At 38.7% G+C, this 23,790-nt stretch overlaps 1 protein-coding gene across 7 annotated transcripts in view; it reads right to left on the bottom strand.

Annotated features, from left to right (window-relative positions):
- Positions 1–23,790, bottom strand: part of LOC128698001 (histone-lysine N-methyltransferase eggless) — a 66,986-nt gene that overhangs the window by 2,138 nt on the left and 41,058 nt on the right. For 6 of the 7 annotated variants that reach the window (XM_053789995.2, XM_070097545.1, XM_070097541.1 and 3 more), the window contains 10 exons: positions 19,706–19,818; positions 16,819–16,958; positions 13,424–13,631; positions 12,571–12,738; positions 11,023–11,162; positions 5,921–6,098; positions 5,009–5,153; positions 3,539–3,718; positions 2,292–2,519; positions 1,175–1,335 (listed from right to left, as the gene is read on the bottom strand). In XM_053789995.2, coding sequence (XP_053645970.2) covers positions 1,175–1,335; positions 2,292–2,519; positions 3,539–3,718; positions 5,009–5,153; positions 5,921–6,098; positions 11,023–11,162; positions 12,571–12,738; positions 13,424–13,631; positions 16,819–16,958; positions 19,706–19,818 — 1,661 coding nt within the window. The remainder of the gene's footprint in view (positions 1–1,174; positions 1,336–2,291; positions 2,520–3,538; positions 3,719–5,008; positions 5,154–5,920; positions 6,099–11,022; positions 11,163–12,570; positions 12,739–13,423; positions 13,632–16,818; positions 16,959–19,705; positions 19,819–23,790) is intronic. The other variant, XM_070097543.1, reaches the window with a different exon arrangement.

Below are 23,790 nucleotides of genomic sequence, written 5' to 3'. Positions count from 1 at the left end.
CATTGTCTTAGGAGCTGGCTGTGTTTGTGAATTGTGTTTTGATCTTTTAATTGCCATGTCTTGTATCTGCCAAGCAATCATGGCACCCAGTAGGCATACAAGTGTTGCTGAAAGTGGCAAGAAAAGGTATAAGTGAAGAAAATAGAGATATTAGACAAGGGATATCCTATGACCTTAATGAAGCATCACTTTGTACAATTAAAAAGAATGAGGTAAATATACGAGTTTGTGTGATGAATAACTAACTTACTTAACTGACAGGCTTACTTGACAGACTTACTTTACTGACTTGACTGACTTACTTTACTGACTTACTTGACTGGCTTGCTTTACTGACCTGACTAACTTACTTAATGATTTACACACTGACTTAAAGTTAGACTTATTCACTGAAGAGGACCCAGACAAATCTAGAAGCAGTGTTCTGAAACGGTCTAGAGTAGCTGATATCTTACCGTCAGCTGTATAATGTACTCCAGGGTAAAATAGCCCAGAAATCCATTACAGAATTTATGCACACTCCAGTACAACCATCGACTTCAGTAGCAGAGCCTCTACCATCCACCTCAGCCCAGTAGGGCCACAGCATAACTCTCCACTCTCTTCTTAATCATTGACAAACACCAGCACCCACAATTTAAGGTAAGAAATACTATTGTTTCTGTTGCATCTGTAGTCTTAAGCAGTAAAAATAACAAAATACATCACAACAATGAACTACAATTACATATTCACTTTTATTTTTGTAAGATCTGAAGGTCTAAAAAAAATTGTTTGGCCTTTTTGGGGCTCCCAGGAACCTAACCTTATTTTTCCTACAAGTTCTTCAGTTTATCTAACATGGATTTTACCTAACACAGCATTTTCAGGAACATAACTACCGTGTAATATTAGTCTACTGTATATGATACTTGCTGCAATGTCTTCATATTATCAATAACAGTATATTTACTTGTATTTTGCACACCATGCATTAAAGGTTATAAACAGGTACAGTACTTTATTTTTATACAGTATACTATAGCCAACAGCAATACTGAAATGCAGGAATAAAGAAAACCCACATAGCACTGTCCTGTATTCTAAAACTACTATAAGCAGTTTTTATTTCCTTGGGTATTTCACATCTTAAATAGTTTTCGAAAAAAAAAAAAAAAACGGACACAGCACTTACGTTAAGAAAGCGGCCAATGTTACCAGTGTGCTTGGCATCCATGATGTATACAGCCTCATCCTTTCCAAAATATTCACGCACACTCTGGTTTGCCTTAATTGGGTTGGCCGATGCCAAGAGCTGACTTGGTACAAAATTCTGTGGTTGGCGCTGTTTTTCATCTGTAAAAATGAGATAAAATATCAGGTAAAGAATTGCTACCGCTGTTATACAATGCAATGATGTTTGCATTAAAGTGTCACAAACAATGATCAATCAAAAATGGGAAACCACATGAACAGTAAACTGAAACACACATCTGTGACTGGTTTAAAATATACTTCTACCCTTCTAGCACCACCTCAGACCAGGCTTCCTTGTTGACTATTTGTTGCACTAGGCTGTTGCTGTTAGCTGCTCACCAGCAAGGTAAAAAGAAGTCATCTGTACACTGAGGGCACAATATCCAGATTTCTCTTACATGCAGTTCAATTTTCTAAGTGGAGTCTCACTGTTCAGAATACCATGAAATAATAAATAACTAAAATTCGCATTCAGAAGCTTTATTTACACATTTCTAAGTTTCTTCTTTCTTTCAATGCACCGGCTGTATCCCACTGAAGCAGGGTGGCCCAAAAAGAAAAACAAAAGTTTTTCTTTAGTTGTCTCTTATGACATGCATGGATTACAGAGGAAGAATTCTGGTCCACTTCCCCATGGAGATAAGAGGAAATGAACAAGAATGAGAACCAGTAAGAAAAAAGAAGACCCAGAGGGGTGTGTGTATGTATATGCCTGTACATGCATGTGTAGTGTGACCTAAGTGTAAGCAGAAGTAGCAAGATGTACCTGAAATCCCTGGGCAGTTGCTGTTTACCAACCTACTACCTAGGATTTCTAAATTTATATATTTTTATTATTACTTTATAGAACAAACAGCAATTTCACAATATCATGCATGTGACAAGAAGAGGAGGAAATGTGCAGAGCTCCATTCCCCACCATGCTGGTGCAAGGTAGACATGCTACTGGTGCACCACTTAACATTCAAAGAACCACAGCCTCAAGAGTATGACCTCCAAATCAATGCCAGCTATGCTGAAAACACTAAAAATTATGATCAGAACAGCCTCCTTACCAGCTTCATCTTCTCCATCATCTGACTGATCCTCTAAATCATCTGAACTATCTGAGTTTTCTCTCTTGTCCTTTGAACTCTCTTTCTTTTTATTATTGCTGTCACTATTTTTTCCATTTTCCTTTCCAGTAGTCTTTTCACTTGTTTCTGTCTTCTTCTTGCGTCCTTTAATTGGTTCTTCATCTGATGCAGCTGCTGAGCCAGAACCACTGCCGCCTTCTTCCTTACCTACAAGAGACAATTCTATACTTCATATTAAAAGAATATGTACATAAAAAAAAAGTACATATGCATTAACAGCATAATTATTATTATATTCACAGGGGAGCACTCAACCCATATGGGTCACATACAACATCTGGGAAATATGAGGCACTAAGATTTGATCCAAGAAAGGGTAGAGTAGGATAGCTCCAATTTCTTCAATCAAGAGGTCCTCATCAGCATCAAAGCATCCTTCTTGAAGGGTGGATTATATAGAAGACAGCTACACCAATGATGTAATATGTAGATAAAACTGAGTTGTTTTCTTTTAATCTTTAGAGAGAAGGTGGCACCAGACCACCCACCACTATTTGCACCTAATTACACTTCCATCTCACTTTGCCACACCTTTCACCATTTTAAATTAATCTATATTATGAGTGTTACATATATAGATAACTATCCAGCTAGTGCTAAAGAACTTTTGTTGCAAATTTTTTAAGTAAATGTGAGATTAAATATTTTCTTCCATTGAACTCTGGTTCCCATATTAAGAGGTTGAAGTCTCATTAAAAGCTGTCCCCATAACATTCTGAAATACTGGAGCCATCTCTAAATGTATACAGTATTCATGATTTATTATTTGTTGCATTATTTTAACGTTGCAGCTTAAAGTCATTAGGTGTAGCTCACCAAACAAAGGATAGTACACTGGCCTGCATCATTATGATTTCATGATTCATGAGGTATAACTTGAAGCACATATTTCTGGACAAAGGTCTACATGTGGCTGAGATATAGGGTACAGAATAGCACAGATCACTGAATTATCCAGTTATAGGTTATTCGGCAATTAACATTACTTGGTGGTCTTGTCTGATTCAGCAAGTGTACAGATAATGCTAAAAAATAAGAATATGCAACAAATAAGGAACCAAAAAAAGATGGTGCAATCATTCAGTGTGGTTAAAAATTCAGCACACCCTTGCCCTAAGGGGTCCAGATAATCAGTGTTCTACTGTATTTCAAATTGAGACACCAACCAGGATCTGATGGTGAATGTTTCTTGCGCTTGGCACGTTCTTGAAGGCGAGCAGATTTTTCCCGCTTTGTGAACCCAATCTTTTTTATATGAGATGGTTGGTTGAAGTCACTGTCTTCTTTAGGGTTGTCAATTTCATTTTCACTGTAGAAGCCATCACTTTCATTACTGTCTGATCCTCCTGTCAGGAAATCCCTAAGAGTCACTCACATGGGCAATCAAAATGTGAAGGATCAGGTGCAATATTCAGGATTATCTCATTTCAATCAGGATTATCTCATTTCAAATCCTAGCTATACATAAACTTTGATACCACCCACTCCCTCCAGGATGAGACTCACAAAAACTGGACTAACAGGCAGCTTCTTATTTACTACCAAGTGAACAGGGACAACAGTGTAAGGAAACATGCCCAACATCTCCACCTGTTCCAAGACTGAACATTTTGGTGGCATGAGCCACCAAAATGTTAAGCTAATGGTTCAGGGAATCAATAGCCTCATGGCCCTGCCTCACACTAGGCTTCCTAAATTGGAAGTACAGTGGACCCCTGGTTAACGATATTTTTTCACTCCAGAAGTATGTTCAGGTGCCAGTACTGACCGAATTTGTTCCCATAAGGAATATTGTGAAGTAGATTAGTCCATTTCAGACCCCCAAACATACACGTACAAATGCACTTACATAAATACACTTACATAATTGGTCGCATTCGGTGATCGTTATGCGGGGGTCCACTGTATATTACAGAAATAAGAACTATTAAAAATCATAATAACACAAAAGCAAACAAATTATATTATTTTTATCAAGCCTACACATTACCTCTGCAAACTGAAATCAAATTTTGATCTAACGCATTGTGAATATTTTTTTCTTTAGTACTTTGCCAGTCATATATCTGAAGGTTATTTTGAATTTGCTAGAGTAGATGAGTTTCTCAAAATTTTTATTTATGTGATCTTACAGTAACATTCTTTTGAAACCACCACAGAATATTGTTTAAAATGTGTTCACTGTATTTCCCAAGCTCAGAACCTTTTCTTGGAATCTATTGTAAGTATTACTATCATCATGGAGAGTCATATTAATCCTAAGAGTCATATATAACCTAGAAATTTATTTTTTTTTAACACATTGGCCATTTCCTACCATGGCAGGGTGACCCAAAAAATGAAGAAACACTTTGATCATCACTCACTCCATCACTGTCTTTCCAGAGGCAAAGGGAGAATAGCTCCAATTCCTCAGATCAAAAGCCCTTCACCAGAAGCAAGGTACTCTCCTTAAGGGGTCATGCATGTCAATACTAACAAACTTAAAATGTTTAAAGATCTAAAATAAAAATAAATAAAAAAGTCAACCCAGCCATGAAGTAATTCTAAAAATTGTCCTAGTCACTGATTCACACATGACACCTTGACATTTTCTTCAAAACTTTTCTTCATGCAATTAAAAGAAGAAATCTTACCAATATTTCTGTCTTCTCCTTGGAAATTATTTTCATTTATATCTGGTGTGGATGCTTCTTCCTCATATCCCTCTTTAGCATTTTCCATCACTTCAATATAATCCAACTCTGCATAGTAGTCATCTCCTCCAATGGTCTTTCCATCCTAAGGAGTAGCATCAAAGAATTCGTTTGAGAGAACAGCTATCCTTAAAGTCACACACAGTACTCTACAGGACACTGACAAAAATGTTCTAACAATCAAGTTTTGTATTGTGCTCAAAGAAAGCAGTGAACCTGTAAAGAATCATTCAGTGCTACACAGTAGAGATAAAAGAGATGGTAGACGGAGGCAGGAGGAGGAAGGGAAAGGGACACTGTTAATGCAGCATATCAGTGTCAGGTCCTTGGGTCTGGAGGACCTGATGAGGCTTTATTGTCATTTGTAAACAGGGATACTACTTGGTAAAATAGAACAGAGATGCATTACACAATACTTGAGGATTTCAGTACAACCACCTTCTGACATCAGCACAAGAACCACAGTCATCCACATCAACACAATAACTACAACCTACATCAATGCAAGAACCACAGCCATCCACATCACAAGAACCACAACCAGCCACATCAATGCAAAAACTATAGCCATCCACCTCAGCCACACATTCATATCAACAACCAACAGCGACCAGAATTTAATTAAGGTAAGATAACATACTTTCTTTTTTTAAATCTATTTTAAAGTCCAAGGAAAGTAAACCTATTTTTCCCATAGGCTCTTCACTTCAGTTCATGATAATTTGTACAATAGGCAATTTTCAGGAAAATAACCCTTGTGTTATTAGTGTGTGTACAATATATGGGACAAAAGCCGAGTAAAGCTATCACTGATGGTTGTAGCCAACCTGCAGCCTAGTGAAAAATAAATACCTCATTTGCTTTAGTCTCGTTTAACATCCTGCCAACATAAACACAGATGAAGCCTCCTCTGGGGATGTCGTGCAGTGTTCTAACACCCCACCCTCGCCTTGCAGTCTTGAAAAGTTGAAGCTTTAGTCTCAGTGGGTGCTGAACCACACGATTCAAACAATGATTGCTGCATCTGCACCTGTGGGTTAAATTATTTTGATTATTTCTCCTCTCAAAAAGTGTCAAAATAATTAGCTGGCTAATAAAAGCCATAGTTCATTTTATATGTACTTTTCTTAACCCTTTGAGAGTCAGTCATATACAAGTACAGTGGAACCTCAGAAATCAAACGTATCACATATCAAATGTTTCGAAAATAGGACCATTTTTTCGGACAAACTGTGTCCCTATTATCGAACGCGCCCCTATTTTCGGACCGCCGGGTACGAGACCTGTCTGCCGCCCGCTCTGTCCGCATCCCCACGCAGGCGCCGTGAGCAATCTAGCTTTGTTTATGCTTGAGTGAACACTAACCTGCGCTCTCATTCACGCATTTTACGATTATTTAGTTGTGTTTAGTGCTTGTGGGACTGTGAAATAAGCTGCCATGGGCCCAAAGAAACTTGCTAGTGGTACCCCTGTGGTAAAGAAAGTGAGAAACACCATAGATGTGAAGAAGGAAATAATATAGAAGTATGAGAGTGGTGTGAGACTTGTTGAGCTTGCCAGGATGTATGGGAAAATCAAGTCGACCATCGGTTCTATCCTGTCAAAGAAAGAACAAATCAAGGAAGCTGATGTTGCGAAAGGTGTTAATATAGGGAGTGGATGAGGTGCCTTCTTCAAAGATTAAGGAGATTTGTGCCAAGTGGAATGATGTCCAAATGTTTGTGCAGAAGTACCACCCTGAGCAAGCTGAAACAAGCCATCTTTGCAACAAGTTCAGTGACAGAACCATGTCCCATTTTAGGGAAATGTTAAAGAGGTGCCAGAAACAGAGGACTGTGGACAGTTATTTTGTGAGACAGGGGTCCAGTGACTCTCAAGCTGGTCCTAGTGGCATTAAAAGACAGAGAAGGGAAGTAACCCCAGAGAGGGCTTCACCTGAAGTCCTCATGGAGGGGGATTCTCCTTCCAAACACTAACCCCAACTCCCTCTCTCCTCCTCCCTATCTTCCAGATGCCATCACCAATCTTCAATAAGGGTAAGTAAAAATGTTATTTTATATGTATTACTATACATAATTAAAAACTTATAGGTAGTAGGTTGGTAGACAGCAACTGCCCAGGGAGGTACTACCATCCTGCCAAGTGAGTGTAAAACTGAAGCCTGTAATTGTTTTACATGATGGTAGGATTGCTGGTGTCTTTTTTTTTCTGTCTCATGAACATGCAAGATTTCAGGTATGTCTTGCTACTTCTACTTGCACTTAGGTCACACTACACATACATGTACAAGCACATATATACACACCCCTCTGGGTTTTCTTCTATTTTCTTTCTAGTTCTTATTCTTGTTTATTTCCTCTTATCTCCATGGGAAGTGGAACAGAATTCTTCCTCCGTAAGCCATGCGTGTTGTAAGAGGCGACTGAAATGCCAGGAGCAAGGGGCTAGTAACCTCTTCTCCTGTGTATATTACTAAATGTAAAAGGAGAAACTTTCGTTTTTCCTTTTGGGCCACCCCGCCTCGGTGGGATATGGCCGGTGTGTTGAAAGAAGAATTAAAAACTATAGTATTTGTTGTAAGTAAAACTGTAATTAATCTCTATAAAATGTATTTTTTGTGTGAATATTTTTGGGTTTCTGGAATGGATTAATTGTATTTCCATTATTTCTTATGGGAAATATTGCTTCGAATTTCAGACTTTTCAAATTTAGAAGTAGCTCCTGGAACGGATTAAGTTCCACTGTACATCATTGCAGCCAAGGTTGGTCACGTACTTGTATGCATAAATTCTAGTACCTTCAAATCGAGCCAGCCAGCCATGTTGTTTACACAAACCCATGCTCCCTTCCCCACCAAAACATTGCTGGGACCTATAAATGCTATGTATATATTTCTAGACAATAGTATGTGACTAAAATAGGTTAAAATGTTCAACTGTCAATGTTTGTACAGTTATTGTATAGTATACAAGTGTTTATATCCAAAATATGGCTTATATTGGTCTCACAGGCCATAAAAGTTACTTAAAAAACATAAAATGTTAAAAAATAAAAGAAAAAAGTAACAAAATAATAAATAAACTATTACTGTGTGACCGGCAGTCAGCAATGTTGCTGTAAGTGGCTCACTTTCTGTCAACTTCACGCCTTCATATCTTGGCAATTATTGATCGCAAAAAAAAATTTTTTTTTTGGCCTATAACACTCACAAAAATGTGCTCTATCATTTCGTAAGAATTTTTTTTTTTTTTGAAAAATTTTCGACCATGAGAACAAGTTAAGGAGAGGGCCTGTCAACCCTCAAAGGGTTAATTCTGTCGTTTACCTGGAGTTTACCTGGAGAGAGTTCAGGGGGTCAACGCCCCCATGGCCTGGTCTGTGACCAGGCCTCCTGGTGGATCAGAGCCTGATCAACCAGGCTGTTACTGCTGGCTGCACGCAATCCAATGTACGAGCCACAGCCCGGCTGGTCAGGTACCGACTTTACGTGCTTGTCCAGTGCCAGCTTGAAGACTGCCAGGGGTCTATTGGTAATCCCCCTTATGTATGCTGGTAGGCAGTTGAACAGTCTCAGGCCCCTGACACTTATTGTATTGTCTCTTAACATGCTAGTGACACCCCTGCTTTTCATTGGGGGGATGTTGCATCGTCTGCCAAGTCTTTTGCTTTCGTTGTGAGTGATTTTCGTATGCAAGTTCAGTACTAGTCCCTCTAGGATTTTCCAGGTGTATATAATCATGTATCTCTCCCACCTGTGTTCCAGGGAATACAGGTTCAGGAACTTTAAGCGCTCCCAGTAATTGAGGTGTTTTATCTCCGTTATGCGCGCTGTGAAGGTTCTCTGTACATTTTCTAGGTCAGCAATTTCACCTGCCTTGAAAGGTGCTGTTAGTGTGCAGCAATATTCCAGCCTAGATAGAACAAGTGACCTGAAGAGTGTCATCATGGGCTTGGCATCCCTAGTTTTGAAGGTTCTCATTATCCATCCTGTCATTTTTCTAGCAGCTGCAATTGATATAATGTTATGGTCCTTGAAGGTGAGATCCTCCAACATGATCACTCCCAGGCCTTTGACGTTGGTTTTTCGCTCTATTTTGTGGCCAGAATTTGTTTTGTACTCTGATGAAGTTTTAATTTCCTCGTGTTTACCATATCTGAGTAATTGAAATTTCTCATCGTTGAACTTCATATTGTTTTCTGCAGCCCACTGAAAGATTTGGTTGATGTCCGCCTGGAGCCTTGCAGTGTCTGCAATGGAAGACACTGTCATGCAGATTCGGGTGTCATCTGCAAAGGAAGACACGGTGCTGTGGCTGACATACTTGTCTAGTCAGATATGAGGATGAGAAACAAGATGGGAGCGAGTACCGTGCCTTGTGGAACAGAGCTTTTCACCGTAGCCGCCTCGGACTTTACTCTGTTGACTACTACTCTTTGTGTTCAGTTTGTGAGGAAATGTATGCCCCTCTGGGTTTTCTTCTATTTTCTTTCTCGTTCTTGTTCTTGCCTATTTCCTCTTATCTCTATGGGGAAGTGGAACAGAATTCTTCCTCCGTAAGCCGTGCGTTTTGTAAGAGGCGACTAAAATGCTGGTAGCAAGGGGCTAGTAACCCCTTCTCCTGTATATATTACTAAATTTAAAAGGCGAAACTTTAGTTTTTCCTTTTGGGCCACCCCACCTCAGTGGGATACGGCTGGTGCGTTGAAAGAAAGAATAATAATAATAAGAATAATAATAATAATATAATATGTGATAGATAAATAAGCCGCAGAGTTGATGATAGTGAAATATTCAAGGAGTATTTTGTCCTGTCTCCAGACAAACTCTCGTCGGCTGCCGCCGCTGCCACATATATAATGACATATTTTATTCATTCTAAAGTATATATCAGGTTTCTATGTTATTTATATTGTTTGTTATGTTATATTAGATGAACTGTGATAGAAAAATAAGCCGTAGAGTTGACATTAGCGAAATTACTGAAGTACAGAATTCCACTGGAACGGATTAATTGCATTTCAATTAATTTAAATGAGGAAAATTGACTCTGCAAACGAGCAAATCCAGTTGTGAGCAAGGTCATGGAACGGATTAAACTCGCAAGTAGAGGTTCCACTGTATATCTATTTTTTCGTTAATTCTAAGACTTAAATGCTTAAACCTTTTCTTGCCATGGGTGCCATGATTGCTTGGCAGATCTAAGATATGGCAATTAATACGTATCTAAACAAACACAGCAAGCTACTGGCACAGGTTCATGCAACGCACACATGAACCGAACTGAAGGCTGGGAGGGTAGGGGGAGTGGCTTATGCTGGTGGGGGATGGCGGTAGCCCATCCCACCCCGCGGGCGACAGCGCGCTCAAAATTTTTCCCCTCCCACAACTGGGTTAAACTAATTTTACAAAGTGTTAGACAAAAATATGCTGCAATTCTTCAATCGTGCTATAACCAAAATGTGCAAGACAAAACTGTGTTAAACAACAGTCTACTGTATATGAATCAATGTGGTTCAAAAAATTTTTGTTCATAAAATTACTAAATTTGCTACGCCCATTGCTTACTCATAACCTGTGATTTTTTTTTTTGCATCAACTAATTCAAGCCATCACATAAAATTGAAGATACTAACATTTTACTTTGACTTTCACACATACAGTAAATGTCTACTCTCAACACCAAGGGACAAAAGAGGACATGTTCATCATACAGTGGTACCCAGAGTTTCAAACAGCTTCCAACTCGAACAATTATGTAAGTGTATTACTGTAAGTGCTTTTGTAAGTGTATTTTTGGAGGTCTGAAATGGACTAATCTAATTTACATTAATCCTTATGGGAACAGATTCATTTGTTAACAGCACTTGAGCAGCCTTCTGGAATGAATTATGGCCGAAGCTCAGGGCACCGCTGTACTTGAATCATTTTCACCTTTGCAAATATGCTAGCTTACCTCGAGTTACATTCATATATTCCACTCTGAACTTGTTCGAATAAGCGACGGTAGTGGTAGCCAGCGGTCTGGTTCTCGTTTCGTTCAAGGATACCAGTTCCTTCTATGGTCAATTGCCAACAAGCACACTTAGATTTATCCTAAAATATAAAATAATTTATTCTCATTAATGAAATCTATGTAATTACAGGACCTGTTTCAGTAAGAAATGACCTAGCACAGTAAACTTTCTCACAGCACACACCATGATGGCACATTTTAGATAGAATGCTATTTATATTTTTTTTTTCAATAAATATTACTATGCAGTTCTGACTGAATGTACTGCTGTGAAGTTTTAAGAAGACAGCTCAGGCGTGAAAACGTTTCTGTTCAGATGTGCTGTGGCTACCCTACAAACCTTAACAGACAATCCACAGCTTTGTTGATAAAACGTAAAGAGACGACTCACAGCTGTCTACTCCTCAATCAACTTCCATATCAACAAACAAAGAGGGAATTTAAATGAGGAAAAAAGTCTTCTGCATCACTATTATGAGCAAGAAAATAGTACAGTGAAATGTATGAGAAGAGTCAAATAAAACACAAAAAAACAATTTGTACATTTCTCGTCTGCTACACGTCTCTTACCACCTGACGCCAGTATATAAGCGCCAGCCTTCTTGCCAGTGTTCCAGTTTCTCCATGACCACAGTGCACTTCACACTAGCTCCAGGGCCAAAAGACTGATTACCTCATCATTTGTACATAGTTCTACTGTCTTCAAATTATGTCCTTGAATTTATATTGATAAAGCCACTGGATGATGGAATTTTGCACAAGTGTCTAATTTTCATCATAATCAGACAACCCATAACTGTCTACTGCTCAATAGTTACATCACTATCTCTAAACACTTCCAAATCAACTGGCAAAAGGAACAAAGAATTTAAAGGAAGGTAAAATTGATCCTTATTGCTTTTTATCAAAATTTTAAACTAATAAAACTGTGTATTAAACTTATAAATCACTGGCATCGCTTAGCCCTACACATTTTTCTGGAAGGAATAAATGGTAAATTGCTTCTTTCCCCCAGGCCTTACTGAAGTCCCTCAAGTAAGTTTTTATTTAAGTTTTGGGTGCATAATATGCAAATTTATTAAAATGGTCTTCATGGCACACATGTTATGGGCACATAAAAAGTACAAGACTGTAATTACTGAATCTACAGATATTTACCAGTCTCTAACAATATGAACTATCCACACATGCAAAATATGAATGCATTTCGTGAAAATTACAGCAGGCACTCTGTGCAGGTACAGAGTGCCTGCCCTCTGAAGGAGGGTGAGGATGTTGCAGTTGAAAGGGCCATCTGAACAATGATGGCAAGACAACATCACCTTGATGCTAGTGAAGGGTTCTTGATATAAAGACCTGCAACTACATTCCCTTTTAATGGACTAAATCTGAATGCCTCATTTCCCTGGTGCTGTATAACCCCTCTGATTTCAGCACTCTTTCTACAAATGTACACCTCTCTTGAGAGGCCACCTCTGAGAGACTCACCTGGCAATCATCCTTGCAGTCACAACAAATAAGGAACTCAGGATCAAGATTAAGAGGGACATGTTCTGTAGGCAGCCGAACATTGCAGTATATCAACGTTTGTGGGGCAGTGTCATCCAAGGAGTTCACACAGGAAATTTGAACATTCTCTTCACCTTTGGACATGTCCTGGAATAGTGAATTTATGACATTAGTCCATGTTTACACAATTATGTTAATAATAATGTATTACATTCATGGTTAAGTGCTGTAACCATAAGGACTATACAGTGCCTAGGGAATGGAAGGTAATCATTTATGAACCAAGGAAGGGGAAGCTGTTCCAATTCCTTTTATCAAGAGACTTTTACCAGAAGCAAGGCATTTTGAAGGCTAGGTTAAAATAGAATATAAAGATCAAAATTTTACATTGAACACAACATTAGAATATTGTGTGCTTATTTTTAAAATACAAATGTCACTCACTTAAAGCGGCAGATGTGTTCTAGGTGTATGACAATTGTATTAAGCTTAATCATGTACTATTATAATTATTTTATTGGGGAAACACTAAACTCATAAAGGTCATACATCACTTGTATTAAATGTACTGTCATATCTTGTATACCCTAGTCTTATTACTGAATGTCATATTCTTATGGACAAATGCACCCTTCTGGCAAGACAGTGATGGAGTGAATGATGGTGAAAGTTTTTATTTTTCGGGCCACCCTGCCTTGGTGGGAATCGGCCAGTGTGATAATAAATAATAAAATAATAAATGCAGATACCGATCATAAACTCAACCTCTACCAAATATCTACACCTGTCAATTCCCAACTAAGGAAAAACTGCATCTACACCATGTCTGTACCTCTATGTTCACTATCTTTTTAAATGGTTCCCACTCATGAGACACGTCTATGTTCAGCTCAAACGAGAAACAGTCAATCTCCAAGCTGGACTCTGTTTCCTGGAGGTATCTAAAAACTTCCTCTATTGTGCGTAGGCGCCGTCCACAGGGTCCCACATAATAGATTTCATTTCTGGAAACAGTCTTGCGACGCTGCTTTACAATTTGTCTGTTGGAGAAAGTTATATGTTATCATTTAGATCCCAAAGATCTTTGAATTCAAATGACTTTCCAAACCCTAACTTCCTCACTCTGAAGAATGGGCGAGATTCAAAACAACAATAGATGTTATGACTATTTTTAATTGCCTATAAGTATTAATTAAAATGATATACTATATACATCCAAATGAGATACGTAATGTATGTGCCTCCAATGAAAATTAATTCTAGTGGATATCCTAGGTTAAATCATCGTAACATATTAGTTTAGGATAGTAGAGCCTTAACTTACGATGATCTGTACTTATGATTACACTCTGGAACCAATTAATTACTTACAAAGAAATACTCACCCTTCCAAATGGCTGGACTACTTACAGCCATTGAGATATTCTATCCAGTGACAAAGACAGTATCACTATTCATTAAGGTTTTATTATAGATAGTATTTTTTTCCTCAGCTTTATCAAATGTGTTGATAGCTTATGCATGCTTACTGTATGCATGTGTGGAGAGTTTGTGTTGGTTTGGTAGAGATTGGTCAAGAAGCACAGATTTAAAAATTATTCTTGTGTGGCCATGTCTTGTACTGTACGTGGTTTGTGGCCGGGTGCAAAGATCTGGATCACCTTCCTGTTGTGTACATGACATTTACACCTAAAATTACCACCCTTTTGTGAATATCTTACAAATTTTTGTTCTGTCACATGCCTTGTGTGATTGATGACCAAATTTTGACTTTATGTTATCTTTGTCCCACATTGTATAACTTTAATATGCCAAATGGTGATTGAATAAAACCAGCAGGTCTGATGCCCAAAATGTTGGACATGGTTGGTCAAGTCACATGCCTGCAAGCTCTCTACATACAACTCAACCAACTAGTGAAAGCAGCTCCTATCATACATGAAACATGTTCATACCCAGTGCATTATGTTGTGTATTTAAACCAGATCTTTGAGCAAAATACAGGCATCAGTGTGTGGAAAAACATACTGTACTGCAGATGCTTATTTGCAAGGACAGTGCATGTATAAAAAACAATACTAATTTGGCTATATAACTCTTTTGTGTATGTACATCTACAGACTTCCATACTGGTACACATTGTGTAAGGAACAGATATTAAATACAGTTTAAATTCATATTTTGATACACATTCTGAAGAATCCAAATTAACGTGTTAAATACCTCCAGAACGAATTATTTTTTATATTAAAACACTACATGACTCACAGTTCTTCTACGTTACCCTCCTTCTCTAAAGATTATTAATCATCTTGCTCAAATAAACTTGGTCTTGTAACTTTTCAGTTTAGTTTTGCTTGGAAAATTTATTTATCCACTAGTACCTCACCGCAAATTCCTTCTTTTCTTTCAACAGACAGGCACAAACACTATAATTAAAAAATGTACGCTCACCATCTGACTTACGACCTGCGCGACATACGACCACTCGACTTATGACTGTGCATCTGGCAGCAGGGCTGCCAGATGCACGGTCAGACGCAGCAGTAGTATAATGTGATCCTTTACTGACAATGTTTCACTCACACAAGTAGAGGTAGTAGTTACACAAATAACCCGCACATAGAAGAGAGGAGCTTACGATGACGTTTCGGTCCGACTTGGACCATTTACAAAGTCACACTAACGAGAAGTGGAGCAGGACGGGTATATATAGGCAGGAAGAGGTAGTGGTGGTAGTAGTAGTAGTAGTGGTAGTGGGGGATTAAGGAGGAGGAGGAGCCAGTCAAATAACTTCTCGTTAATGTGACTTTGTAAATGGTCCAAGTCGGACCGAAACGTCGTCGTAGGCTCCTCTCTTCTATGTGCGGGTTATTTGTGTATCGTTCCAGTCACGGTATTGTGCCTTTTTTTGTTATTTAGAGGTAGTAGTAGTAGTTCTACATGTGGTGGAAAAGTCAGCTGGTACATGAGAAAGAAAGGTTACAAAAGCTATGGCTTGGGTAGCATAAAAAATAGGTTGGGCAAATGTAGAAAGGAGGAACACCACAACAGGCCTGTTGGTGCAAACTGGGCATGTCCTTTTACGTAGTAGCAATTATATGATGGCAGGGTTTGCTGTTTTCAGGAGGACTCTCTCTAAGACTTCAGAGATGATGAAGCTGCCTTTGTTTTGTTTGTGTTAGAAACTGCAATTAATGCTGAAGTAATGTGTGAGATCATTTTTATTTGTAGGTTTCTGGTAAACTTTAAATCTTAGATTGTTATCTACTTTGTGAACGAGGACGCTTAGAAAAGGTAGCTCTTGTCATTGGACTCTTCTTCAGCATTAATCGGTGTTTCTAACACAGTTAAACAAAACAAAGGTAGCTTCATCATCACCAGCTGACTCTTCCACCACATGTATAACTACTACTACTATCTCTACTTGTGTGAGCGAACAGGCCTGCTGCAGTGTTCCTCCTTTCTTATGTTCTTATGTAATAGAGAAGGGACACTGAAACATGCCTTCTCAAATTCATCCATATACATTTGCTCAACCTATTTTTAATGCAACCCAAGCCATAGCTTTTGTAACCTTTCTTTCTCATGTACCAGATGATTTTTCCACATGTATAACTACAACTATCCCTATCGGCAATTTTCTAAGGTTCGACTTACGTCCATTTTGGCTTACGACCGGTTGGTCGGAAATAAGCTCAGTCGTAAGTCGGATGGTACCTGCATGTGAAAAACTCGATATCATTATGAATTGTTTAATAAATTTCAGTTTCTAAATTAAAACATGACGGGTTTGAAATACTGGCTGTTTGGAGTAACATCTAAACTGTCATGTCTGGGCACCTCTGCAAAGAGAGTGATTATGTGTAAATGATGGTGAAAGTGTTTTTCTTTTTGGGTTATGCTGCTTCGGTAGGAGACAGCCAGCATGTTAAAAAGAAAAAAAAATAATTGGTTGCTAAAATGAGAACCATGCAAGCAACATCTCAGTAAACATGTCACAAAAAACTTTGGTCATCCAATGCAACAAACAATTCTTGTGTAGTATTAATAGCAACATGCACACAAGTAACACTTGTACTGTGTAGTAGTGGTAGTAGTATGAGCACTACTACAAACACCTGTACTGTAGTAACATTCAAAGAACCATCAAAACCTATACTCTAGGTAAAAGTAACATTTTAGAAGAGAAAACGCATGTGAACAAATACCTGTAATATAGTTTACCTGTGCCAGCCGAAGAGAAGAGGGTATAGGAGGGGAGAAAGTCCCTTGTGCTTGTCCATACTATCTCCCGCTGTGCCCAGGCACTTGTCTGTACAAGTGTGTGAGACCAGTTTTATAACCTTTTCTTGGAAGGAATGTTTCTGTTGGAAAGAACACATCATTTATGTCAGTAACATATTTAAACAGTTTTTTCTTTCTTTTTGGGCCACTCTGCCTCGGTGGGAAACAGCCGATGTGTTAAAAAAAATTAAACAGTATACAGTGGAACCTCGGTTTTCATTTGACCTGGTTTTCATTGAATTCAGTTTTCGACGACTTTTTCATTAAAATAATGTCCCAGTTTTCATTCATCACCTCGGTTTTCATCTGATGTATGGAATGTGACTGTCTACCTGCACCCACACAAAGCATCCCATGCACGCATTCTGAATCAGTCTGGCTTTGCTACTCGTTGAGTGAACATTACCCTCTGCATTCATGTGAAACATTTTGTAATAATCAATTGTTTTTTGGTGCTTGTTTATTGAGTCCAACTGCTAAATAAGCCACCCTGGGGCCAAAGAAAGTTCCAAGTGCCAGCCCTTTGATAAAGGTGAGAAACCTGATAGAATTCAAGAAAGAACTCGTAGCCAAGTATGAAAGTGATATGAGTTGCAAAGTTTTGTGGAGAAATATCACTACCACCCTCTACAAAGGTAGAGGGTGGTAGTGATTGTGGTTGTTAGGTAAGACACATATGCAACAGTTAGGTATCTTTATTTCAAAACGTTTCGCCTACACAGTAGGCTTTTTCAGTTGAGTACAGAAAAGTTGATAGAAGCAGAAGAGACTTGAAGACGATGTAATCAGTCCATCACCCTTGAAGTTTTGAGGTGGTCAGTCCCTCAGTCTGGAGAAAAGTATTGTTCCATCTGTCAGACAGAGTATTGTTTACTCTGTCAGACACTGCAACACAAGGGTATCTTGGTACAGAACTGAAATCAACTTGGACAACTTCTACTAGTGAGAATGGCTGGATTTGAGAGGGACATGACCTCCCAACGACTACATTCTTACCTCTACTAGTGGCCTATATCTCACCTCCTGGCGGTATATAAGGCTCCATCCTGTCACTTCTACTCCATATTGTTTCAGACTATGGAACAATACTCTTCTCCAGACTGAGGGACTGACCACCTCAAAACTTCAAGGGTGATGGACTGATTACATCGTCTTCAAGTCTCTTCTGCTTCTATCAACTTTTCTGTACTCGACTGAAGAAGCCTACTGTGTAGGCGAAATGTTTCGAAATAAAGATACCCAACTGTTGCATATGCGTCTTACCTAACAACCTGTCGGTATTTTATACCATTTTAATGTTCAGTGATTGTGGTAGAGGGTGGCAGTGATTGTGGTAGAGGGTGGCAGTGATGGTGGTAGAGGGTGGCAGTGATGGTGGTAGAGGGTGGCGGTAATGGTGGTAGTGATGGTGATAGAGGGTGGTAGTGATGGTGGTAGTGATAGTGGCAGAGAGTGGTAGTGATAGTGGTAGAGGGTGGTAGTGATGGTGGTAGTGATAGTGGTAGAGGGTGGTAGTGATGGTGGTAGTGATGGTGATAGAGGGTGGTAGAGGGGGGCAGTGATGGTGGTAGAGGGTGGCAGTAATAGTGGTAGAGGGTGGCAGTAATAGTGGTAGAGGGTGGTAGTGGTGGTGATAGAGGGTGGTAGTGATGGTGGTAGTGATGGTGATAGAGGGTGGTAGTGATAGTGGTAGAGGGTGGTAGTGATGGTGGTAGAGGGTGGTAGTGATAGTGGTAGAGGGTGGTAGTGATGGTGGTAGAGGGTGGTAGTGATGGTGATAGAGGGTGGTAGTGATGGTGGTAGAGGGTGGTAGTGATGGTGGTAGAGGGTGGTAGTGATGGTGGTAGAGGGTGGTAGTGATGGTGATAGAGGGTGGTAGTGATAGTGGTAGAGGGTGGTAGTGATGGTGGTAGAGGGTGGTAGTGATAGTGGTAGAGGGTGGTAGTGATGGTGGTAGAGGGTGGTAGTGATGGTGATAGAGGGTGGTAGTGATTGTGGTAGAGGGTGGTAGTGATGGTGGTAGAGGGTGGTAGTGATGGTGATAGAGGGTGGTAGTGGTAGAGGGTGGTAGTGATGGTGATAGAGGGTGGTAGTGGTAGAGAGTGGTAGTGATGGTGGTAGAGGGTGATAGTGATTGTGATGGTGGTAATCATTGTGGTAGAGGGTGGTAGTGATGGTGATAGAGATAACTCCTCCTCCCTCTCCCCTCCTTGCTGTCTTCTATATGCCAACAAATCAATAAAGGTAAAAGCGATGTTAAATGTTCATTTGTCCATTTCATTAGTGCTCTATATTCCTCATTGTTTTCTGTATGTAAAACTATAGTTATTCTCTATAAAATGCATTTTTTGTTAATATTTTTGGGTGTCTAGAATGGATTAATTGGATTTACATTAATTCTTATGGGAAATATTGCTTCAGTTTTTATTGAATTTTATTTTCGTCAGACTCTCTGGAACGAATTAAAGATGAAAACCAAGGTTCCACTGTATTTAAACAGTCTTCATACATAAAAGGTCTCTACCAGCTATTAAATTATATAACAGAAGAAGAATACTGAATAAATGCAATGTACAGTTATATATAATTTTTTTTTTAATACACATTCTAAAGAAGAAATAATTTCTGATCTAGCTCTGCCCTGATGTTTACTCAAACTACAATGATCATATTAAGTCAGTCTGTAACACACTTTAAGAAAGAAGAAAATATCTGTCATCAAGTACTGTACAGTATTTCAGTTTTTATAAACTCAACAATTCACATTTTCAATCTTGATATCTTCAAAAAAAGAATACCACTAATAATATTCTGATTTTCATCTTACATTTGTGAAGCCCTTAGACTCTTGTTCAACTTTGAGTTGCACATCTCTCGGTGGAGTGCCCGGTCTAGACGATGTGCTCTTACGGGCAACAGCCCTGCGCTCGCCGGGGGTTTCTGGAGATGTAGCAAAAATATAACAATTAAAATAAATATATTTTTTTTATTTTGGGGGTAGAAATGGTCTCAATCTTTTACAGTTATGCTCTGATAAAAGTGTCACAAATGCTGATCAGTGAGAAGGTAAATCGCACATGGATGGGAAATAAAACAGACTGGGAAAGATCACATTCTCTGCAACAGATGAGGAGCAGTGAGACTTAAATAAACAGATCCTTTCCACACATTTCATTTTTAACCCAAACAGGATTTACCTTTCCAGTCATTTATAGTGCACCTTCAAGGAACATAGTTTTGTACAAGTGGTAAAAAAACACATACAGCAAAAGACCTTTATTACAAACATTTTTGCTACATGAGGCTTTATCAAGGTGAAAAGTCATATTAACACAGGTCTCTTTTTGCTGTACATCTTTCTAAAGCTTGTTGGTTATGATGTGTTTCAACTATCTTCAGTAGTGTTTACAACATCTGCACCAGAAATCTGGTTGCTCTAAGTGATGTAGTCATTGTTCAATTCAAGACAGGAGTGCATGAAAAAAAAAAAAAAAACACTACCGTCTTAGGAAGAAAATCAAAACGGGATGCAGAAAAATTGAAGATGAAGAGTGAATCAAATCTTCATTAAAATGGCATTCTAAAAGGTGAAAATCTTGTGTATGTTCAACTGAAAATGTGTGTCAAATTTTGTGAATAATAATGAGAACACATAGTGCAAAACTTTTGTCAAAACTTCCTTGACACTGGTCCACTACATGATTCCCATCACCACAGTCCCACCACAACACCGGTGACAACTCCACCATAACACCCATCACCACAACACCCATCACCACAACACCCATCACCACAACACCCATCACCACAACACCCATCACTACAACTCCATCACTACAACTCACCACAGCATCCATCACCAGAACACCCATCACCACAACACCCATCATCACAACATTCATAAGCAATGCCCCATCAGCAGTACCCCATCACCACTACATCTCCAGGTCACTGGCTGGGGCACTATTCTCACATAAAGGACCAAAATGTGTTGAAGGAATACACAAGTAAAAGACAGTAAAAATGACACTTAGCTATATAAGGTTTTATTCATGTGAAGTATAATTCACATGAAGTATAACTCATGTGAAGTATATAATCATTAATGGTGTATGAAGCTTTTGAAGTACAAAAGATTGACAGCTTACAAAAAGTTATAATTATTATTATTATTATAATCATAACTAAGCACTAAACCCACATGGGTCATACAGCTACAGAAAGAACTATTTTTCTTTTAGCTTACAAATGAGTTGTCTGCTTCAAAGCAACAGTACAAACAACAGATATAAAAGATTAATAGAAACCTAAGAACCCCATTTGTGAGCGTGGATGTTTGAGCTTTGGAAGGTTGTCAGCCAAGAACCCTCCTGCACTCTTGTGAATGCTTCATTACCACATTATACAGACATAATTAGTGTGGGATTAATCACATTTTTTTAACACACCGGCCGTATCTCACCGAGGCAGGGTGACCTAAAAAGAAAAACGAAAGTTTTTCCTTTTGTAAATTTAGTAATTTATCCAGAAGGGGTTACTAGCTCTTTGCTCCTGGCAACATACATAATTATACGGTACTTCATCACAGGCAATGAATACGAGCCTGTTCTTTTTACTGTCATGTTCTTTTTTTATCCACCAAGGTAGGCCGAGTAAAAAAAATAATTCTGAATGTTTAGAATCTAAGCATACTGGATTTTTCCTGCCAGTCTATGAAGCATCTGAACTTTAGATGCTTCAAAGACCAGGAATAGTGCTTCATATGAGTGGCCAAATGATTACAAATTCATTCACTGCTTATTAGTGTTTTCCCACTTAGCCCTGCTCATCACTATGCTGTTTTATGTTTCTTTCAACACTTGGGTGGAAAATGCTAATCTTAAGTAACAGCCATAATACCCTTCTTTAACAAGTTTCGGAGCAAGTTTGATAATACTGAATTCTAACAAGTGGCCTGGGAAGGGAAAGAGGAGGGAAGGAAGGGAGAGAGGGAAAAAAGGAGGGAAAGAGGGAGGGAGGGAGATAAAGAGAAAGAAAGATAAGCAAGAAAGTGGGTGATATTGAAAAAGAGACAAAGTAAGAGATAGAAAGAATCAGAGGAAGCAAGAGAAAGAATCAGAGGAAGCAAGAGAAAGAAAGATTGAGAGATTGATTAAATTACGTACAAAATCTATAAATAAATGCCATGAACAAAATGGAAGAAGAGAATACACATTCTTTTTTATTAAGTACACTGATGTAGGTTTTACAGAAGCACACTTGAATTCTTTGTATAGTAAAATCTCACTTAGTGTTGCATTTGTTTCTGATAATAATCAAGCAACTTAAATTTGTGATGTGAAGCACATGACACACAAAAAACAGATCAGATTACAAAATTCTTGAAATTAACCCCTATCCCAAAGAAGCAGTTTGCAAGTACAGCATTGTATAAATTACCTTCTTCTGGCAGACAAGTTAGGTAATGTGGCAATCTGACAATAGGTACATAGGATATATCACAGTGAGCAGGGTAATACGTATTTAGTGAAGTCGGACTTGAGTCCCGGATATGGGAAGTACAATGCCTGCACTTTAAAGGAGGGGTTTGGGATATTGGCAGTTTGGAGGGATATGTTGTGTATCTTTATATGTGTATGCTTCTAAACTGTTGTATTCTGAGCACCTCTGCAAAAACAGTGATAATGTGCGAGTGTGGTGAAAGTGTTGAATGATGATGAAAGTATTTTTGTTTTGGGGATTTTCTTTCTTTTTGGGTCACCCTGCCTAGGTGGGATATGGCCAACTTCTTGAAAAAAAAATGATAAACAAGTTGAATAAGCCAATTGAGGAAGAAGTAGAGGTAAACTTCTTACACAGTCTCATAAGTAGGTAAGATAGGACCCAGGATGAGAGGAACCAATACTGCTGGTGATTGTAATTTAAGGAGCCAAAATTTGCCCCCTATGAACACAATTCAGTGAATTCTTGTGAATATGTGCACAATCTTCATACATTCTATACTAATAATTTTATCATATAACTCTCATTACTATTGGCAGAAAGGTGGGCCAGTGCAAGTATGGGTAGTGGGGAGGATGAAGAGGGATGGGATAGCTTTAAAAATGCAGTATTAGAATGTGGGTCAGAGGTTTGTGGCTATAGGAGGGTGGGTGCAGGAAAGAGGAGTGATTGGTGGAATGATGAGGTAAAGGGTGCAATAAAAGAGAAAAGGTAGCTTATGAGAGGTTTTTACAAAGCAGAAGTGATACAAGAAGGGCAGAGTATATAGAGATAAAAAGAAAGGTGGAGAGAGTGGTGAGAGAGTATAAAAGGGGAACAAATGATAGTGGGAGAAGCACTGTCAAGAAATTTTGTTGAGAATAAGAAAAAATTTTGGGATGAAATAAACAAATTAAGAAAGCCTAGGGAACAAATGGATTTGCCCGTTAAAAACAGAGTAGGGGAGTTAGTAGATGGGGAGATGGAAGTATTGGGTAGATGGTGGGAAAATTTTGAGGAACTTTTAAATGTTGATGAAGGGAGGCAGTAATTTCAGGCACTGGCCAGGGAGGTATAACATCTTTTAGGAGTGAAAAAGAGCAAGACATGAGTGTGGGGAAGGTGCGTGAGGCATTACGTAGAATGAAAGGGGGTAAAGCAGATGGAACTGATGGAATCATGACAGAAATGTTAAAAGCAGGGGGAGATATAGTGTTGGAGTGGTTGGTGTTTTTGTGTAATAAATGTATGAAAGAGGGAAAGGTACCTAGGGATTGGCAGAGAGCAGTATAATTCCTTAATATAAAGGAAAGGGGGTCAAAAGAGACTGTAACAATTATAGGGGGATAAGTTTACTGAGTATACCAGGTAAAGAGTATGGTAGGGTTATTACTGAAAGAATTTGAGGTAAGAGAGCAGGATTGCAGATGA

The sequence above is a fragment of the Cherax quadricarinatus genome, chromosome 58, assembly GCF_038502225.1.
Source record: "Cherax quadricarinatus isolate ZL_2023a chromosome 58, ASM3850222v1, whole genome shotgun sequence".
NCBI classification, from domain to species: Eukaryota; Metazoa; Arthropoda; class Malacostraca; order Decapoda; family Parastacidae; genus Cherax; species Cherax quadricarinatus.
The sequence above is the reverse complement of the archived record's forward strand: the minus strand, read 5'-3'. Positions and strand labels throughout refer to the sequence as shown.